The sequence below is a fragment of the Trichomonas vaginalis genome, chromosome II, assembly GCF_026262505.1.
Source record: "Trichomonas vaginalis G3 chromosome II, whole genome shotgun sequence".
Lineage (NCBI taxonomy): Eukaryota > Parabasalia > Trichomonadida > Trichomonadidae > Trichomonas > Trichomonas vaginalis.
In genome coordinates, this window is record NC_067204.1 from 9283065 (window position 1) to 9305189 (window position 22125).

Genomic DNA, 22125 nt, shown 5'->3' on the forward strand with positions numbered 1-22125 from the left:
CATTAACGATAAAATATATTTCCAGGACTGTTGTCAAAATGTCATGTTGTCTCATTTTTTCAGAGAAGTTAATTAACCGAGTGACACATGGTGACGTAGTGACACCCTCAGTTCTTCAAAAATAATTAATTATTGAATAACCTGAAACCATTAACGTAAACATTAACGATAAAATATATTTCTGCAGTTCATTCGGTACTTCATTACCTAATTAATTACAGACATAAAATATATTTAGTTCATTCATTGAACGCGGTACCATGCGAATACAGTCACAAATGGTGGCATGTAATCTTTACCCAAGCCTGTTGGATTTGTTGTGAAAGTGTGTGAATGATTTCCTCCTGGTTCAGTTGGTCGAAAAATCTTTTTTGCTGCATTGTTATAAGATGGAGATAAAACATCATTGCCATCTCTATATTCTGAGTTGTATAATGGGTGGTCTCTTAATAAGTGGCTATGGTCGCCAGAAAAGTTTGTAGTTCCTGTATGAGTGTGCGGTGGAAGGTTTGCTTCTTTAATTTTCTTCGAACCTCCTGTTTGCTTTGAATATCTAGCACAGTATAAGAATTTGTCTACAATCTGCTTCCACGTACCAAAACCCAGAACTGTTGCGGGATTTGTTGAATTCATTGACGTATAAATAGAACCAACAGGATATAATGTTTGAAGTATTTCATTTTTCATGCTTGTAATCACATCATTTACTTCCGACTTCTTTGCATAATTTTCATCAACATAAGTTTTATCTGCTTTAAGGTCTAAACATCCTGAAACCCATCCTGTATCAGCTTTAACTTTAAAAGTCTCCGATGTCCATTCATGATACCATTCAACCTTTTCTTTAATTTCATTATCTTTTTCATCAACATAAGTTTTATCTGCTTTAAGGTCTAAACATCCTGAAACCCATCCTGTATCAGCTTTAACTTTAAAAGTCTCCGATGTCCATTCATGATACCATTCAACCTTTTCTTTAATTTCATTATCTTTTTCATCAACATAAACCAAATTTGCCTTCTTATTTAATTCACTATCCACATATTCCTTATCCACCTTCTTCATTATGTCGTTTAGGAAACCTTCTATGAATTCCTCATTTAAATTAAATCTTCCAATCTTCAAAACTTTAGGAAATGCATTTAATGCGTAATATCTCTGTTCTTCTGGTGGAATTGATGTTATATCATCCGTTATTCCTTTAATTTTTGAATTCATAAATAAAATTTCTTTTATATTTGATATCACTGCACCACCTTTGCAAACGAATTCGAAATGGTCATTTTTCAATACTATCTCCAAATCTCCATATTTCAACCTTTGCGTTTGTTCTGCCGTCTTTGAATTATATGCATATATGGCGTATGTAATGGTCTGAAGGACCTGGGCGCTTTGCGCCTTAAGTTGCTGTTGTTTAATCATTTATTATGATTTAAAAATAAATATTTAATCCGTTATCTCATCAGCTATTTTCTCTATTTGAAATTGCCATAATATTTCATTCATAAATTCTAAATCACAATCAAATAGGTCAGTTATTCTAAATTTAATATTTGATAAATCTTTTGAATGAAGAATAAATGAATTCCCGGATAATTGAAACGGATATGATAAAGAAAATGTGTTTAAGTTGATGGATAAAATGTTTTGTATTGATGGGTAAGAGTTAGGGTCTAATGTTTGATGTGAAAATCTCATTGGGGTATTAACTTTATCACATTTGATTAAAATGAAATTGGAACCAGTGTCAGAATACAAAACATCCCCAACATCTTTTTCAAAATTTAATATCCCCAACAATGAACGAATGAGGAGTACAAAATTTAATTTTCAGCGGAAATTTAATAAGGTTATTTATTTCATCAAGTTCAAAAAGTTTATCGGGTTTTGATTTAAAATTTTCTTCATACCATACGATAAATGATTCATTTAAATAACTTAAAATCATGTTAATATCCCATTTCGCTATCACATTATTTATATACATATCATACGTTTTTTCAAGGTCATCTTTAATAAATGATATATAATCTGAAGGGTCTAAAAGAATGGGATTTAAATTTACCACTCACAGAAACGAGAGTAACATTATAAATTCCGCTAACTGTTAAATTTAATTCACATTATTATTCGAAATAATATTGATAATTGACATTTTTTACGATTAAAAAATATGGTAAAGCGTTATTTTCCAGTGAAAATAAAACTAGAATAAGATTACCTCAAGAATTCATAAATTCAACGAATAAGAAATTCATTCATGTTATAAATTTTAGTGTTTTCAGAAAATATGAGTCAGTGTCATATTCATCAACAGGTTATATTTCACTTCATTCAAATTTAGTTCAATCAAACCATATAATGACCATTCATAAGATTTTCAGATGGTATTAAAAATGTAATTGATAGATTAAAAATATGAACAGATTGACAATATCGAATTTTGGAATTTTGGTTTAAATATCCCGATGGAAAAAAGATTGAAGTTAAAGATAAAGCTGATACTATAAAAAAACAATTACAATGACCGATCCGGATAGTGGGAACAAAAAGAAAAAAACAAACGATAGAAACTGGTGAAAGGTCAATTATTATTGATTATGATTCAAAGGATTATTATTCGATAATGTTAATGCTTGAATATTAAATAGCCTTAACAAAGAATTTTTCAAGTGATATTTTATATTCATCAACTATTTTATTATAAATATCATTATATGTTAAATGAAGTTCAGTTGTTGTTCCGTTCTTTGATATCTTAATTTGCTAATATCCTTTATAGGATTTATTTTTGCAACTGTTCCGCAGCATGAAACATCATCATCTATGAAAAATTGAATCTTAACGTCTGAATCTTGAACATCACAAAGAATGGCGATAATGTGAATTAATGATTCATAAGGTAAAATAATTAAACCGGATTGGTCAATTAAATTTATTATTGAATCATAATTATTAATTATTATATCACGGTAAATTTTCATTAATTCAGAATTAATGTCTATTTTATATGGTTCTCGATGTTTGATGAAAGAGGTGGGGGTATGTTGGATAAGTGGGAATTTCAACAGGTTCTTTACCGGTTCAGATAAAATGATTGGGTCTCCATCTTCTTTATTTTGCCCTCCTCCTTTTTCGGTAAGTCACGAGTTAATAAATTTGGTTGAGTTGCTGACCTTGTTAATTCAGGGCTAACATTAACTTTAACATTTTGAATAATTCGTGATTTATCATCATTTACGTTATAACCAACCGTAATCTCTGCTTTTGCGTTAGTGTTCTTTTGACTAGTGAAACGTCTTCTCATTTATATTCGAATAAAAAAAATATATTTAAACTTTTATTTTGCTGGAAGTTTTGAATCTATTATTCCCTGTATTTGTTCTTGAAGTTGATTTTTAGCTGGTTCATTGTAATTAATAGACCTAATATATTCATTAATTGCATTCTTATAATCATCTGATTTCTCAAATTTTCTTTTATCTAATTCCTTAAAAATCATAAGTTAAACCTCGTTGCTGATATAATGGTTTCTTAATTAAATCTTTGAATGCTTGAGATAAAGCACCTGATGCAATTCTTGCTACTATAATTGGTTGGAATTGATGTTTAAGTTCATCTTTAACATTTGCGAAAACTGGATCGAATAAAGCAACTTTAAAGAATTTCTTAGCTGAAATTTCAGGTCTAATATTTGCATATTGACCATCAAACTGGTTAGAATATCGTGGTAATCCATCGGTCCCTCTTCAATAGCATTTAATTCTTCATTGAAATAAGAATATGGATTATAACGGTATGAATTAATTGGACCATTTTCACCTTCTCCAATGTATTGTTTAACAGCTTTTTCCATTTTCATCAAATTGCATAGGATAACGTTCATTATATGCTTTACGTTTAGGATAATCAGTTATAGTTAATTTGTAACCATTTATGACTTTAATATTACCTTGACCATCAGTAACGAAAACTTCATTTATACCATCAGGTTTTCCATTTGGACCCGTAATGTCTGCTTCGTGTGCTTCCCAATTTGGACCTTGACGTTTGGCATATGCTTGAGCTTCTGGTAATGTTAAAACGTTTCTCATTTGTTTAACTTTTTGAAGACCAGCAACAATATGAACTAATTCTTTCATTCCATCAGGAACTTTCATAGTTCTATTATATGCACCCTTTTTGTTTGTTCCTTGTTTTAATGGAACCTGTAGAAGATTTGCCATTTCTGTCATGTTTAATTATAAATAAAAAATAAAAATTAATTATAAAAAGTTAATCAAATTTAACACTTCCTTTATTTAAATCAACTATTATTTTTCCATGTTCACCTAATTGCTGATATTGTGTGTAAAGTTCATTAATGCTCATTGGTAAATTCACTTGATAAAGCATAACGTTCAACTGTTGACGACTAAACCCACTGAAAATGAAAAGTGTTGATAGATTTGATTTAATGTTTGTGCTTAATGCTTTGAAATATTGAACAGCCATAAAGAATGAACACTGAATGTGTCGACATTGAGTTAATAACTGATTAAAATATGATTTCTCATTTGTTATTAGTTTTGATTTCACTGCATCATCTAGAAAAATGAGTGAATGCAAAAATTCTCTATCAAAATTTGAAATAGAAAGTGTTTCAAATAATTCATCCCGTTGTTTATCAATAATTTTATCCTCTAATCCTTGCTTCTTGATTGTATTATATAATTCTTTATACATTAAAAAGTTTTTTAAATAATCTTCTGCTTCTTCTTGCGATAAATAAATAATTGGAATTTTGATTAAATGCTTTAAAGATTCAAATGTATCATCTGAAGGTGAACCTGAACGGTTGATATAAATTAACACATGTGAATAGGGGAAGTGTTAGCAATAATGATAATTTGTTTTAATATGTTAATGTTTTACCTTTATTTTGTTTACCAATTGCTGCAGTGATTGAATTTAAGTAACATTCAGAATATGGAATTTTCATTAATTTTTCCTTAGATAGAGCATTTCTATTATCACTCAATGCTTCATTAATCATATCATCTACGTATGTATTATATACTCCTGCTAATTCTTCATAAGGGTGGATGAATTTAAATCCATTTAATCAAAAATAAATTTATAATTTTAAACATTTCTATTCATCAATATTTCATCATATGAACTTCTATACTGTGGTGGTGTACCTGATGGATGATATTTCAAACCTTCATCCGGTGTCCATGTCCAATATGTAGTCCTAGTAAACCAAACCTGAGGAGGATTTGTCACCTTTGAACAGTAAGTGTCATTTTCACCCTGAATGATTGGATAAGCTTTCACTTGTACTGTAACTTGTGAGTTGAAAGTTTCTAATCCATCAAAGAATATACCCGCTCCATCACGTTGAACTGGAATAGTGCATAAGAATAAAGTTTGGTCTTTCCATGTTCTAGCTAATGGCGTGCCATCATCTGCATTCAGTGGTCTAGTTAATGAGTCCTCGTATTCTTGTGCATTCATTCACTCCATCTAAATCAGAAGCTTGAAGCATACGTGTAAAGAATATGTCACCCACTGTGGTCATCGCTTGATCGGGGAAGTTTCTGGAATCTATAGTGACCTGAAGACCTCGAAGCATTGGATTTTCTAAAACCGTTCTTTGCATTGCATTCTTCGGAAATGTTAACACAACATCTGTAACATTATGAAGGGCGTATGAGAAATCTGAGCTAATACCTTCAGGAGTGATGCAACCTCCATTTAGTGAACGAACGTCAATATGTTGAGCTGGAATCATGAATGGATCTTCCTTACTAAATAAACGTGGTATTGCTTTAACTGATTCTTCAATTAAACCGTATCCTGGTGTAATGCATTTATCCTCTAAAACTTCCATCTTTGTGCATGAAATAATAACGTCATCAACTGTTGCCTCAGCAGATGTAGCGGCTAAGCTTGTAATTAATTTGGTAGGAAGTCCGATTTGTTGGAATTTGCGATCATATTTATAAACATGATTCATAATCTTTTCATAATTTTCATCAGTTATCTTTTCATAAACGTAATTTTGTAAATCAGCAACTCTTAACGGGTCAACCTGACAAAATACTAAAGTATCCCTGAAAACATAATATTTAAGAATGATATCACCAAATGATTTAGGATAATCATCGAACGCCTGAAATGCTAACAAATCATTTACCGGAATAATCATATCAAAAGTGACATCAACTTCTTCATTTGCTTTCTTGAAAACTTCTGAAGGGTCAATATATTTACCACATACTGAGTTATCATATTTTTGAACATTATTATATAACGAATGAACAAACTTTTTAACTTTCCTTTCTGATTTTGGTTTATATGTTGCAAATGCGAAAGATTCACGGGCGCAATCCATCTGAAGATAACCGGCATCACCTCTTTCGGTTTCTACTTCTAATTGTTTAAAGCTTTGATTTGATGATTTGTAACCAACGAATAAACGCATGCATTTAAAAGCGGCATCACATGTGAAAGCTTTATTTGAAACTAGAGTTGCTTTAACTTTGCGTTTAATATATGTGTCACCTAATTGGTTCACATCATGAGCCGGATTTGTAATTCTTAAATGAGTTTGTTTATCATCAAAATATGGAGCATCAGAGTCATAGCATGAACTTTCAAGTTCTCTATAATATCTTCTACCATCATTCTTTGCGAATATTTCATTTATCTTTTCGAATGAATGAAACACATTTCCATTAATCGGTTTAGTGTTTGGCACCAAATAGTTAGTCGTCATTTATTAATAAATAAAAAATCAAAATTAAAAGATGAAAACGAATTTTTAATTTTAATGAAATAATCAACTATGGCTGCAGGTATATTTAAGAAACTGTGGGATAAAGTAAAAAGAGGAGCGAGTAAAGTTTGGGAAACATTGAAGAAGGGAGCAAATTGGATATTTAAGAATAAAGAAGCAATTAGTGACGTTGCTGAATCAATAACACCAATGCCCCAATAAGAGAAGTTTTAAATAAAGGAGAAAAAGTTTATCAAAGACTACAACCGATACTAAGATAAAAATAATATTTATTTATTTTTCCACTATCTACCTCCTATTTTATTAAGTATTCCTTCAGCTATTCCACCAATTGCGTTACCTGCTTGTGCTCCCATCGCCGGATTACCCGCTTTAGTACCTAATACCCCACCTATGATAGTTCCTGCCGTTTTCGCTACTGGTGCCAAAAAGTTTGCAATGGGTTTAATAATCTTTTTATGAACCCAACCCGCAGCTTTCTTAATTCCATCCCATAATTTTTTAAAGAATCCTGCCGCCATTTCTGATTTAATATTAATTAAAAAAATATATTTCATCACTTATATTCTAATTTTTATTTAATGATAAATGAAACAGATTTTAAAAATAAATGAAAGTGAAAATGTTCAACAAAAAATAAACGTTGTTAAACCAATTACTGAAATAAAATTTTTTCATCTGTTGAAGAATTTAATGACTATTTGAAGAATTGACAACATGTAAATTGAATAAAATGTTTAAAGTTGATGGATTCAAAATTTCAAAAATAAAGGGGGTGGTTAGTTTGAAATCTATTCCTCAATCAAGAATCACCTCATTAATGAAAATGGATGATTTAACAAAAAGAATAGAAGAGATTGAAGAAAGAATGAATCAAATAATTGATTTCATAAATTCAAATAATCATTAGCTTATTTTGGCTTTCATATTCATTTAATAATTCACAATCTTCATTTTTAAACAATGTTTAATTAATCGCGGAATATCTGACATCATCTATATATAGCTTCTTTTATAAAAGATAAATAAATTATTTTAATGATTTATAAATAAATATATTTTTATTTTTTATTTCATTATGTTTGGGCTGAGTGTAAATGTCTTACAATTTTGAAAATTTTTTAAATCTTGATTTATTCAAAAACGTAAGAATAAAAACCGTAAGAATCATACATTTTTTACTTCATATGTTAAAAAAAATGATACAAAATCGCTCGATATTGTATGAATTCTTACGTTTACAAGAAAAGTCACTAAACCCGTCTACATATACTACTTTTTTCACCATTTTGATGGTATTTTCATTACTGCGAATATAATTTCTTACTTAATTTCCGCATATCTTGCATAACACATAAGATACCTGGGTTACTTTGATAATATAAAATATCTTTCAATTTTGTGGTTTTTGATATATCTATTCCAGAGAATAGATATCACTTTATTCAAAATTTCTTAATTTGCTTAATAATTGCCAGTATTATAATTTCAAGGAGAGATTATTGATATTTCCAGTCAAAAATAAAGCTGCAAGTATAAGTAAATGACAAGCTACCATGAAAATCAAGAAGAAAAAGCAATAATTTCAAAAGAATCTCTAAAAAAAATCAATATAATCTGATAATGATAACTGAAATGAAGCACAATAATTGTAATACTCCTGTATTAAATTGGCATTAGAGAGCTGAGTCAAAATGCAATTCAATTGTACTCATTTATCATGTATTTGAGCTCAAAATCGAAGTATGAATTCTGAAATTTAATAAAAAGTGACAATCAAAAATGCAACGAAAACAAGCTATGGGAGAAATGCTATCTGCAATTGCAGTTGCATCAATTTCAGTAATTTTTTGTTATGCATACACTAAATACATGGATCCACGACGTCTTTTTAAGCATTATCAAGGCGTTGGAGAAGGATTTTCAAATACTACTTGGGCTTTGTATTACGCAAGCTTCGAAAACGATAAACAAGATAAGGCATGGACCTATTGGTCTAATGATTTATCAATTACACTTCGAGAACCAATTCCAAAAACTTATCCAATGGAAGGTTACTATTCATGCAAAAACAAAACGTTACTTAAGCGTCACATGCAGTATTTACACAGTGCTGGCATACAAGCGATCGTTGTTCCATGGTTTAGTTCAAATAGAATCGATCCAAGGACAAATAAGAAGAGAATAACAGATAAGGCATTAAGCAAAATAGTTAGTGTAGCAGAATCACACGATATTAAAGTTGCAATTATGATTCCAGAGTATAAAAATCGAACATGGGTTACAATAAGGCAAGATATCAAGAGATACAACTCATTATACTCAGGACGTTCTTCTATTCTTAGAACAAATAGAAGACCAGTCATATTTATCGAAAAAGCAAGTAAATTAGAAAAATCAATGTATTACTTAACAACAAGTCGTCGTACATACTTCGATTCTTACTTTGTTGCTCATGTATCAACAATGGAAGATATTAATGAGGCAACAGAGTCAGGATATGATGCTATTTGTCCATTATATGGCGATGAAAAAGATTCATGGGCCACGAACACTTCACATTGGCCAACCATCAAAGATATTACTAAACCAAGAGCAATGACGTTTATTCCTGTTGTTTCTCCAGGAAATTCAGATATCTCAAGAAATGGAGGAAAATATTACGAAGAAAGATGGGAAACAGCTCTTAAATACAACAGTCACGTATTTGTTGACTCATTCAATGGTTGGTTCGATGGAACAAATATTGAACCCGCATTAAGTACTGCAGGGCACAAATTGGACAATGATAACTGGAGTGGTGAAGATCCTAATGCTTTCATAACAATAACAAGACAATTTGCTCAGAAACTTGGCAAATTTAATTTTATTTTTAATTGAAAAGCATCAAGTATATATAATAACTGCTTTTACATAACTACTTATAGTATTTTATTTTGTAATTTTAATTATAAATTGTTTTATTCATATCTAACTTAATTTCATGCTTTTTATACATAATTCATCACATTAATTCACTAACCAAGCTTTTATTATATAGTAATCATATGAATTGAACCAACAATACCATAATAAATTCAAACAAAAATCTAACATACGTTTTTGCTTGAAACTCTGGGTGTAAGTATGAGGCACATAAGGTAGAATGTTGGTGATACTAACTTCTCAAAATCACCTTAGGAAAATGAGATTGTAATATATATTAAATATAGGTAAAACATTGTATGTTTTTTTTTAAAATTATTTAGTACAGCTATGGTTGTATAGATTTTCAAGTTTGAGGAGTCTTTCACTGTAGTTGAACCTTAACCACTTGTATATTGATATTTCAAGAGCTAAATAAGAAAATACTCATTGAAATATGTATATATATGAACTAACATATATAGTCAATACATATATATAGAATAAAATTAAATCAAAATCGATATCAATTTGAGATTTTCGTATTCACAATATTGATTTCTTCTGAAACAGCTTCAGACACTAGTCTAACTCAAATTTTCGATATTGAATGCGCCATATGTATTTGAGAGATTTTTATTTTAATTTCAAAATCATATTCAATAAAGAAAATGATTTTGGAACAATGAAAGTAGGTTTTATAGAGATCAAATCGAATAATGATATAGAAAAATGAATTTTTTATAATAAATAAAAAAACAATTTAAATAATGAGATAAAAGAATCAGCCAAGTAAATAAGCATCATCATCTGAGAAATCTTCTTCTCCCTCTTCCTGGATTTTTAGTGATGCAACAAAGAAATTGACGTAATAAGGAGAAGTTATGTTAGAACTAGTTTCAAAGATGTTTTCTAGTATTTTGGCCAAGTCTTTGTTCAAATATTTCGCAGCAAGATCAGATAGAAGCACTTCTGACATGTTTTTCGCGTTGATATCGAAATCTTTGCAATAAGATAGTCTAATGAGAGCTTCAATTGATCCCTTACGAGCTGCATTGTGTTGTGGGAAGTCTCCAATGTCCGAAACCTCGTTTACAGAACAAATATTGTTGTTGACGACGTAATCCATGAGTTGGTAGTTATTGTATAAAGCGCAGAGGTGTAAAATGGTTTCTCCGTCATCGAAAGGACCGAAATATCCCATTTCTATGACGAGATCGTTGAATCCGAATTGAATTGCTCCTTTAACAAAGTTTTTCAGTCTATCGGGTGTTCGGCCGGCCAAGTCTAACGCTTTGACGTTACCAACTGTTCCCGCGTAGTAAAACATGTCGTTATTTTGAATATCCAACTCATCAGGGTTGCAGCCGAGCTTAAGCATCTTCTCAACACACTTGTTAGCATTGTTGAAGGCAGCTCCTGATATCAGAGTTGGCGGATAAAGTAATTTATCGTATGAAAATACGGAAAGGAAGTAAATTGGCGATTTTTGGATCATTTCTTCAGTAATTTTTGAATCATCATCGTTTTTGAAGATATTGTCCCATTCGTATTCGATAATTTGTTCGTCAAAGACAAATGCTTTAAATTGCTTCAAAAAGAAGTCGGCTTGTGGGTTTTGGAAGTAAGACAAGAAAGTAGGAATGATTGTCTTGATCCATGTAGAAATTTGTGGAAAATGTAAGTCAATAAGCTCTTTTGAGTTGAAATAGAGGGTCATTGCAATGAGGATACTCTGGTATGTTTGGAATTTTGATAGGCAAGCTCTGAAGAAATTGCCAATGCTGATTTGGATCAAATCAAATTTTATTGATTTCAACTGGATGATCTTTGAATAAAGAATGACCAATATTCTGGAAGTTGCAGCAGCACCTCTGAAGCGTCTGAGGATAACCCTTGTCTCTCCTGGGAAAGAATTAATGATTTGTTCAACGCTGCGTAGATACAAATCAATTTTAGACTTGTCTTTGAGTAATGCGTAACAAACCCCGGAGCAATATGTCGGAATTCTTGCTTTTGGCTTAACTTCTAATATTTTTATGATATTTTTTGAAACTTCGTCAAAATTTTCTTCGTTGAGAGTACCTGTGATGGAGTGAATTTCGAGTCTGTACAATTCTCCATCCATTACTTCTTTTGTCCTTTCTTGTGAAATTCTTGATTCCATCTTTCAAAAATTATGGCTACCTGAGTGATGAAATTATGCTACACGAAACACATAAAATTTGAATATATAGGATATATGAACCATCTATGATTCGCCAATCAAGAATTTTTCTAGAAATGTTATATTCTTTGAGAATTTTGGAATGTAAGCAGGCAATATGCATGTTAATACAAATAATGTGTTGCTTGTGAAAAATCATTTTTTTTTGATCCGACAAACCAAAGAATTGGAGGATGTAATCAGCTAATTGATAAAGGCTACTTTAAGTACATTATAATATTTCATCCTTAGCAATTAATGTTGCAAACTTCGATGGAAATTTTTGGTTTCTCGGTATTATTCCTCGAGTTCTCGGCGGAATTTTTCAAACGTTGTTCATCTCTTTAATTCTTATTTTTCCTCAAAAAACAGTTTCAAGAAATGATAATAAATTCAATGTCATTTCAAAATTTGAATAGATCGAATTTTTTGTAAACAATTTTTTTCACTATATGCAAAACGATTCCTTTCCTCCTGAAGCCCACCATTACATTCTTTACTATGATAACCTTCAATTTGTGAAAGTTATCGGCAATGGTGCATACGGCGAAGTTTGGGAGGGAATCTATCTTCCTACACAGAAAAAAGTTGCAATTAAGAAACTTCATACTGACATACTTGACGGAAACATGCATGAACTATATAATCGCGAAGTGTTAGCACTCTCTACATTGAAAAACACGTTTTTACTCCCATTTATTGGATTCACTACAGTTCCGCCATATTGTATAGTTACAAAGTTCATTCCAAACAACTCATTGTTCAACAATTTGCACGGGAAAGAAAATGCACTACAGCTAACACCTACAGAATTCAACATAATCGCTTTTGGAATTGCGGTAGGAATGTCATATCTTCACGCAAATAAAACAATCCATAGAGACCTCAAATCCCAAAACGTTTTGATTGACGATAGAAAGTATCCAATAATTTGCGACTTTGGATCGAGTAAGAATACAGATTTGTCATTGACAATGACAGGTCAGGGAGGAACCCCTAGTTATATGGCTCCAGAATTCCTCCAAAACGAAAAATATGACGAAAAAGTCGATGTTTATTCATATTGAATTTTACTTTGGGAGATAATTACAAAAGAGTATCCGTTTGAGGGTCTCGCTTGGGCACAGATTCTATGCGTTGTTGTCGTTAATCGTCAGAGACCTCCTATTCCTGATGATTGGGAACCAAACTTAAAAACTCTTATAAAGAGATGCTGGGCGGCAGATCCACATGAAAGGCCTACATTCCAGGAGATAATTTACCAGTTCAATAAAGGCGATGTTGCTATTCCTGGAACAGATAAATACGAATTTGAGGATTTCTTATCAACACATAACTTTTCACGCCAATGCTTAGCAAACTACAGACGCCATATAGGCAGCGCAAGCTTTGATCTTAAAAAGGATGAGTTTCTTCAAGTCAGATCAGAAATTAATCGTTCAGCTCAATTTTCTATACATCCAGCCATTCCTTTACCACAGCTCAAGCAGACAGCAATGTCCTACACCGTGTCTCTAGGTCCGCAATCCCCTGTTAGCCAGCAATTAAAAGCAATTAACTTTTTTGACACAAATTCAAGTTCCTCGGCTATCGTTGGCATCCCCCTATGGACACCACTTTTGCAGCTTGCCATGCAGCCAAATTTACAAATTTCTGCTCCATTGCAGTCATTAATCCTGAAATTAGCCCAAAGACTGGAAGTTTTACAAGGAGTCACACGAGTACAGAACCTCCCACAATATTTAACACCTTTTACTGTTGATTTATTCTTATATATCATTACATTAATTCCATCAACTGTTGATGAGCAAATGGTGAACGCTTTGTTCACTCTTTTAACAACACAAGCAGCAGATAAGGCAGGCGCGTTACTTGCAAAGCTCATTTTCTCACCATCAACGCCAAATGAAATTTTAATCATGATTAGCAAAGAATTTCAAATAATTGTAGAAGGATATGCATCAAAACCAGGTGGTAATCACATATTACTATCACTTGCAAGGCTAGATCCCATGAAAATTCCAAATGGAGTAATAGCTTTGTATACTTCATCGAAAATACCGAAAAATGCGGTTGCAGGGTATACAGCGCTCTTTACTACTAACGGTATACCACGCGGTTTCAAGTTAGACGTAGTTTGTTCGCATGTTACGAGTAATAATGCTTTATTACGATCGGCGTCAATAGAATTCCTTCGCCGATATGAAACGAAGAACGAAGCATTGACAGATGTAGCGAATTCTCTTATCCAAGCTGTTATAGATTACTCAGATGAACGAGCTTTCCTTCTGCTTTGCAATGTAGCCAGCAACGAAAAGACAGGAAAAACTCTGACCATGGCAGGAACAATTGAGAAGTGGATGTCTTCTCAACCTATCAAAGCTCCCTTGTTTTTAAAGTTGTTCATTCTTTTAATCGGTCATTCCGATTACGCAGAACGGTTTTCACTTCACAAATTAACCGTACCGTTCATACATCACGTCTGCCATCACGGGGATACGGAAACTTTGCTTTCTGCCGTCTGGGCAATGACAAAACTTAATTTGAACGAGAATTTGGCAAAAGAATTCGCAGAATCAGGAATATTAGCAGATATATGTAAGGTTTTTCCACTTCTTGAGGATCAACAGGCAGTAATTGACAAGTTCATTCCTGTTTTCGAGACGTTGTACCAATACAGCGAAAATAATAAAGTTTTATTCTGCAATTTGACTTCCAAATTACTGGAGTTAGTCAAATCAGGTTGCCAATCACTCAAATCTTACATACATTTGCTCGCAATTCTTGCAAAGAAACAAATTACGCATTCTACTCTTATTAACGACAATGCGATCGCTATTTTGAATCCTTACTGCACTGAGTCGAATGCAAAAATCGATGTCAAGAGTATAATGGCATCTCTTCGCGAGGGAGGTTTGAATATCCCTTAATTTTCTTTTTTGTTTGTATTTTTTATTTGTATTTGTATGTTTTTTATATATTAAAATTGTTTGTTTATACATTTTTAATTCAGCTCAGTCAGATAACAATTTTTTCGAAAATAAATTTTCTTCAAATGAATGTATTATATAAATATACCATATCTGCGTCATCAGTATTAATTAACTCTGCAAAAAGTGTTCAGAAAAACAGATATGCCATTAATTTGATCAAAAATCAAAATCGAAATTACAAAATTGAAAAATTCTGATAAAATATTTGAATGGGAAACACAAAGGTTTAAATAAAACGACATTTAATCGTGATCAGATTTTTGTGTTAACCGTTTTCGCCTTCAATTGAATTTAAGTAATTTTTTTATTTATCAATAAAATATTCAATTACTGAACTATAATTGTAATAAACAGAAATTCATCAAAAGTGACAGCTCTCAATTTTTTGACATTTGTAAATTCTAAATTGAATGAGAAAAATGAAATAATACTAAGCATAATACAATATTCTAGATTTAATTATAATTAGGAAAAAGTTAGTTTTGAGAGTACTTTTCATAGGCATATAGAATGAAATCTTCTGAAAAATAATATCACATAAACTCATATTATTTTCTAATATATAACTATTTTATATAAAAATCAAATTCAATGATCTTAAAAGCGAATGATAAACCTCAAAATTTACGAATATAATGAGTGGGAATATAATGCTTATCTATCATAAAACCATATGAAATATCAATTTTTGCTTTACGCCTAATTTTTGACGACAATTAGCAAAAAATGTTAAATGTTAACACTCAGTCCATTTGAATATGAAAAATAAAATTGACTTTGATTAAATGTTTTATTTATCATGCAATTCTTCTTGCGACCAAAGATTTGAATCAAATTTCAAAAAATAAGATAGCTTAAAAAATAATATACGGTAGTGTTTACTAATAGATGAATAGTATATAAATTCTATTAAAATGGATTTGATTCAAAAAAATATATAAAATTTGATCATAAATAAAATCGTTTTAAATTACTTCTTCATTTAAATTATAACAATTATTTTTGGTTTTATATTTTTTTGGATCAAATCCATTTTAATAGAATTTATATACTATTCATCTATTAGTAAACACTACCGTATATTATTTTTTAAGCTATCTTATTTTTTGAACTTTTATTCAAATCTTTGGTCGCAAGAAGAATTGCATGATAAATAAAAACATTTAATCAAAGTCAATTTTATTTTTCATATTCAAATGGACTGAGTGTTAACATTTAACATTTTTTGCTAATTGTCGTCAAAAATTAGGCGTAAAGCAAAAATTGATATTTCATATGGTTTTATGATAGATAAGCATTATATTCCCACTCATTATATTCGTAAATTTTGAGGTTTATCCTTCGCTTTTAAGATCATTGAATTTGATTTTTATATAAAATAGTTATATATTAGAAAATAATATGAGTTTATGTGATATTATTTTTCAGAAGATTTTGTGTTCTTCTTCAAAATTTTATTTTTTTATTAAAAAGAATCTTTACAAAATATACATTTACTTTAATTAATATTTAAAAACGTGCTCTATCAAAAGTTCCAAAAATTCAATATTTTAGCTTTTCTGATGTGTCACTTTTGATGAATTTCTGTTTACAACATAATTTTTCAATTACATTCAAATATTCAAAGAGTTTTCAAATTGTATTCAGACCTCCCTTAATTCCCTTCCAAATCGAGTTCTAAAGAATTCAACAAAATTATATCCATACAAAGGAAATTTACCTAATAAATCATCACCTTATGAAGTGTTCCTTAAACCAGGCGTTTACATTTTTGAATTATGGGGTGGATCGGGGAATTATGAGGCAAAAGGAGGCTATGTTAAAGGAGAAATAGCGTTTTATAATGACATTACATTATACTTACACGTTGGCTCATAATTTTACACTTATGCAACCTTGCCTGCTTACGGCGGAGGAGGTCCGGGACAATTCTCAGGCGGAGGATCGTCTTATGTAAGACTTAATCCAGGAGATTTCGGAGAATTTGAAGGATTAAAGAGTCGAATTATTGTTGCTGCTGGAGCAGGATCAGCTGATTCAGATGGAAAATTAGTTGATTACGGAGGAGCTGCAGGTGGATTATCAGGTTATGATTCTCAGTACAGACATGGACTTGGTGCCAATCAAACTTCAGGTGGCCAAGGAAAAGGTTTACATGGCAAGTTTGGTTTTGGGGCAGGGAATTCAACCAGGATTTATAGCAACGGAATAGATGGAAATGCTGGCGGCGGTGGGGGCTACTTTGGAGGAGGAAACTCTGATATGCCTACACAATACGGCAGTGGTGGAGGGAGCTCTTTCATAAGTGGTCACAAAGGGTGCATTGCTGTCTTGAAAAATTTTTCAGATAAAGAAATTGAATTTTCACAAGCTGAAGATCCTTCAATCCATTACAGTGGCCACCAATTCTATAGGACTGTAATGATAGATGGAATGCATGAGATGCCAAATCCGACAGGTGGAACTGAAACTGGTCATCTTGGAGACGGATTCATTAGAATTACTAACTTGCAGATATTCCAATGCCCATCATTTCAATTTCAATACACACATCTGTATTTTTCACTTTTAATGCCATTCATTTTGATCCAATAAAATATCAAATTGAATTTTTTGTGTTAACATAGCTTTATTGAATAAACTCTACCTCAATTATTTCAATTAAACTTTAATTCGCTTAAATATATATTTGATTGAGAGAATTTCAAAAGAAGATTGGTTTTATTCTTTGAAAGAAATATAAAATACAACAAGTATGGTTTACTCTACTTGCTTTCAAGAGAAAATTGGGGCGATGCATATTCCCGATCGATTGTCAGAAAATTTGGATCACGATCATCGGCAAAATTGAATGTAAGAAAAAAAATATTTCAAAATGATGAATGATTTACTTACCCAGCCAAACAAAGAACAAAAACAAGAGTCAAACCATAAGTTGTTATTCCTTGTCTTGGCAATCAGCTTAGTTATCTCAATAGTTGTCGTTGTAATTCTGATTGTTTTCATTGGAAAGACAGGTGAGTTTAAAGCATTCGTCAAAACCGTCAATGTTCCAAATGGAATCCATCCAGATGGTGCTCACTACTTACCAAACGGCAAAATTTTCTTACACTATTATACTGACGTAAATCAGACAGAATACCATGCTGCCGTCATGGACGACAACGGCAGAAACTTCCATGATGTATATCACGGCACATATAAACCAATTTACAGATCAAATGGCGTCAGAGACATTCCATTTGCTGATAACAAGAGAATTCTTCTTGGAGATTACATCCTTGAGTGCGAGGAAGAGCTCCAGAACTGCCATGACAAAGCAAAGCTTACAAAAATCATTTATCCACCCGAATTTACAAATTCTTCAACACTTTGGCTTGTTTGGTCAGAGCCAGTTGTTTCTCAAGACATGAAGAAGCTTGTATGGACAATGCTTGATACCAAATTAGGCTCTGTCAACTTCATTGCCGATTTAAACAAAGAAGAAGAAGGATATAAGTTAATTAACGCCAAAATCATCTCCACTCTTAAGTTTATCGACAGAGATCCATCTACAGGCAACGTAATTCTCCCAACTGTTCGCGGAGGAGAGATAAAACAGTTCGTAAATGGTGGATCTGCTCTAACTCTTGCAGGAGCCGGCGATCATGGCCTTGCACGTTCCGTTTATCAAAATCTCGCTTCAAACAACACATATTCCATTACGAACAAGCCAAATTACGATGAAACAACCATAATGAGCCCAGATGAGAAACTTGGAATCACAATGAGTACAAGATTCTCTCCCCACACGAACATGGCCATCCTAGGACTCATGCCTGTACCTCACAGTTTCATGGTTACTTCTGGAATGAATATTTACGCATATACTTATGCTGTAACAAGGGTTAGATCTAGTATAAAGGGCAACATCGGACCAGTATTAATCGATTTGAAGAAGTCCGAAACAGATCCTTCGTACATGGGAATTAATTTGCACGAAGATGATGATTGGAACTTTGCTTCACCTATTTCATGGCATTACTCATCTACAAAGGCTATATTCCTCGAGATATCAAAGGAGAATTCAACAAAGAACCAAAGAAGAATAAGAAAAGTCACATTATCTCATTATTTGCCATTAAAGAAGGTTCCTACAACAGCAACTCCAGATCAAATACCGTACGCAATTGATCCAAGTGAATACTTCAAGGTAAATTCATCAGATTTCGCAGGAACAGTCGCAGGAGAGAAATCCGGCCAAATTACATTCAATCTTAATTCAACTTACAAACACGCTGAATACAAAGAGTACTCAGATGATGGAAAGACTACTTTCGATGGCCAAATTACATTTGAAAACAAAAATGGAGTTGGATATTACAGATTCTCTGTTCAGGCCAAAGGAGAACATAAAGGAAACGGAAACTTCGCTCTTACATTCGATAGAAATAATAATATCGTCTGGGATCAGACTTCTGGAAGCGTTGAATGGGATAATCAATCAATCAACGTAGAAATATACAAACAATAATGATCTTATATATGTAAACTATATAATTGATTGAAAATATTAACTCTTTTAATCAAATTTTAAATTTTTTAAATTTGAACTGATATCTTTCTAAATTGAATTGTTTTGTAATACAAACATCAGTTGCTCAGTAATGACACATTATATATATATCTTTTCAATGTTAAACAAGATGTTTTGATAAATAATTTCAAGTAGATTCCTACAATAATTGAAAGAACAGCTAATCATGGCATTTATAGACTTTATATATACTAATCTAATTTAAAGAGACTCTTTATTTATTTTAAATCAAATTAATGATTCATTCATCTCAATATATTAAGTATTCTTCAAACAAACTGTGTATGAAGATCATCTATTTAATATAATGAACTTCTTTTGTATAAAAATTCGACACATGCTCTCTACAATTAAGATATATTCATTTCTTTTTTTACAGAATATTTTTTTTGCTGCATAACAAAGAGAAGTTTTTCCTCAATGGCTTAGGAGTTATCATTATCTAAACAACACCTTACAATATCTTAAAAAGGTATTAACATCTATAGAAAATAGCTTTATTAATATAATCAGTATTGAAATACCATTAAAAAGATAAAATTAAATTCAATAAATTCAGTTCGACTTTTGATGAAAGAATCAGTATCAGCATAGAATTCAATGGCTCCTAATGTATTACAATATGTTTTGTATGAATCTATTCCATAATTCCCAATAATCACTGCATTCATTGGAAATCGATTTTCTCTTTTAATTACAAAGAAATGTTCAGTATCTTTAGCACAATCTCCAATTGAGTTGATTTCACAAATAATGGACGTTTCATGATGAATTAGATAATTTCCATATGTGTTTCTTCCCCAAAATAAGTATTGTAATGGAAATCTAAAATCTTTAAAAGTTTTAATTCTTATTGATTTAATCCGATAAGAATTCTTCAAAAACGTAATAGTTAAATTTCTTTGCACCGGGGTTTTATGTATATTTGTATGATAAGCTTTTGGCTCATTCCAAATTAAAACAGAATTTATATCATTACGAGAATCATATGAAATATCTGGAGATTCAAGACGTATTACATCAGGAATATGACTATATTGTTGTGAAAGCTGATAAATTATACCATAACAACCATATTGATGAGTTATGAGTTATTTAAAAAGTGACAATTACATATGGGCCCAGAGAACGAAAGTTATCGTCTATTTACAAACTCTTTTTTTTTCATCAAGTAGCAACCAAGAATAGTATTTAAAAATTTTGATACTAAATTTTCCAAATAAATTTTTTTTATCTAACGTACAGATACGATGACTGTGACATCTGAGCCCTTTCTCGATGATCTAAAGGTCGTCTTTCAACAGACGTTTATTCTCACAGATCCAACCATGAATACTTCCGAAGTACAGTACTTTCACTGTAGAATTCCAAAAACAAAACTCACCGATACAAAATTAAGTCAAGTAGAACCATCTGTGGCACCAATTCCAAGTGAGACAAGACAGAAATCACGTTTACTCGAATCAAATACTCTCCAAGTCTCAAAGGTAATTCAAGATAAATTAGAAACACAAAATCCAGTTCAAGCACCTAATTCTCCTGCAGTAAATGACGTTCAAGAAACAAAACCATCACCACAAGCTGAAAAACAGAATCTATCTCCTCAGCCAAGACGTAGAATTGAAGCTCAAAGGTTTGATAGCCCTATTAATAAAGAACCACCAGAGCCAACACAACCAGCAGCAAGTTCTCCTGTTAAACAATCACCACAAAAACCTATTGACAATGGAATTGAATTTAAAGAAACAATTGAACCTAAATCTCTTCTTGATTACTGGACAATACCTCTTAAGAATCAAGAAATTACACAATTTATCTTTTACAGAAACGAAAACGAATTTGGACTTGTTGATCCAACAAATAAAGAATTACAAATAAAGGCAATTAAACGACAGACAGGAGTGAATATTATGCTTGGTGGAGATAAAGTTGCCGAAATTAAACAACAGGATGAAGATACATTTTTCTGTTATACAACAGAATATAAACCATACCAAGAATTATGCGCAATGAAACTTAACAGATCATATGCCAAAGATGGTGGACCAATTCTTTTCGAATTATACATTCCAGCTCTCAAAAAACATGCAGAAGGTCAGAGATATGTTCAAATCGAAGGCGCAGAGACATCAGGATTAGTTGCTCGTGTTCTTCAGCATGCTAAAGAGGCTATTGTTATGAAAACAAGAGTGCCTCAAAACCAAGGAAGTACTTTTGATCTTTCTTTCGACACAATTTTCAAAAATCCTGATCAACATAATTTCATTGTTTATCATGATTCTTCTCCAAGAAGAATTGTTGCTTCCCTTGGTTCCACTACTTCAAATATGTATAAGACTACTGTTACTTATCCAATGTGTCCACTTCAAATCTTATTCACTTGTGTCGCTTGTCATTTATTAGATTAAAATCGTTTTCGTTATTATGTTTTGATCAAACTAATCATCATTTTTATATATATTTTATATATTCTGTAAATTTTTTCAATAATTTTCGTTTTTTCTCATGTTTTATAAAGCCAAATATAGATGTTTATTCATTGTAAGTACCAAAGGTATATATAATGCAATTTATATACTTCTATAAAGAGTACATTCCATATATTTCAACAATTTTCAATCTCGTTTAATTTTCATTTAATCAGAAACGAAATATATATTTT

The 22125-nt window shown here is 31.4% G+C and overlaps 8 protein-coding genes across 8 annotated transcripts, besides 3 other annotated features; 6 read left to right on the top strand and 2 right to left on the bottom strand.

Moving 5' to 3' along the window:
• Positions 1–5698: part of a mobile genetic element that runs on past the window's edge.
• Positions 244–1422, bottom strand: TVAGG3_0513190 (keratin-associated protein family; the record flags this gene model as incomplete). Its single annotated transcript, XM_001329244.1, has 1 exon — positions 244–1422. One exon carries the CDS (start codon positions 1420–1422, stop codon positions 244–246), a length of 1179 nt encoding a protein of 392 aa, XP_001329279.1.
• A 2301-nt stretch (positions 5699–7999) lies between the features above and the next one.
• TVAGG3_0513200 (endo-alpha-1,2-mannosidase family) lies at positions 8000–9745 on the top strand (the record flags this gene model as incomplete). The annotated part of the gene is made up of 1 exon (XM_001329248.1): positions 8567–9664. One exon carries the CDS (start codon positions 8567–8569, stop codon positions 9662–9664), a length of 1098 nt encoding a protein of 365 aa, XP_001329283.1.
• Positions 9746–10042: 297 nt separating this feature from the next.
• On the bottom strand, positions 10043–11956 carry TVAGG3_0513210 (Ankyrin repeat family; the record flags this gene model as incomplete). The annotated part of the gene is made up of 1 exon (XM_001329249.2): positions 10473–11855. The coding sequence occupies one exon, from the start codon at positions 11853–11855 to the stop codon at positions 10473–10475; it is 1383 nt and encodes a 460-aa protein (XP_001329284.1).
• A 390-nt stretch (positions 11957–12346) lies between these two features.
• Positions 12347–12961, top strand: TVAGG3_0513220 (protein kinase protein; the record flags this gene model as incomplete). Its single annotated transcript, XM_001329250.1, has 1 exon — positions 12347–12961. The coding sequence occupies one exon, from the start codon at positions 12347–12349 to the stop codon at positions 12959–12961; it is 615 nt and encodes a 204-aa protein (XP_001329285.1).
• A 429-nt stretch (positions 12962–13390) lies between these two features.
• On the top strand, positions 13391–14824 carry TVAGG3_0513230 (protein kinase protein; the record flags this gene model as incomplete). Its single annotated transcript, XM_001329251.1, has 1 exon — positions 13391–14824. One exon carries the CDS (start codon positions 13391–13393, stop codon positions 14822–14824), a length of 1434 nt encoding a protein of 477 aa, XP_001329286.1.
• A 407-nt stretch (positions 14825–15231) lies between these two features.
• Positions 15232–15268: a mobile genetic element.
• A 1177-nt stretch (positions 15269–16445) lies between these two features.
• Positions 16446–16483: a mobile genetic element.
• A 41-nt stretch (positions 16484–16524) lies between these two features.
• On the top strand, positions 16525–17545 carry TVAGG3_0513260 (glycine-rich protein family; the record flags this gene model as incomplete). The annotated part of the gene is made up of 1 exon (XM_001329252.1): positions 17150–17482. The coding sequence occupies one exon, from the start codon at positions 17150–17152 to the stop codon at positions 17480–17482; it is 333 nt and encodes a 110-aa protein (XP_001329287.1).
• A 200-nt stretch (positions 17546–17745) lies between these two features.
• Positions 17746–19633, top strand: TVAGG3_0513270 (uncharacterized protein; the record flags this gene model as incomplete). Its single annotated transcript, XM_001329253.1, has 1 exon — positions 17766–19400. The coding sequence occupies one exon, from the start codon at positions 17766–17768 to the stop codon at positions 19398–19400; it is 1635 nt and encodes a 544-aa protein (XP_001329288.1).
• A 278-nt stretch (positions 19634–19911) lies between these two features.
• On the top strand, positions 19912–22010 carry TVAGG3_0513280 (tubby protein, chain A domain-containing protein; the record flags this gene model as incomplete). The annotated part of the gene is made up of 1 exon (XM_001329254.1): positions 20714–21871. One exon carries the CDS (start codon positions 20714–20716, stop codon positions 21869–21871), a length of 1158 nt encoding a protein of 385 aa, XP_001329289.1.
• Positions 22011–22125: the final 115 nt, after the last annotated feature.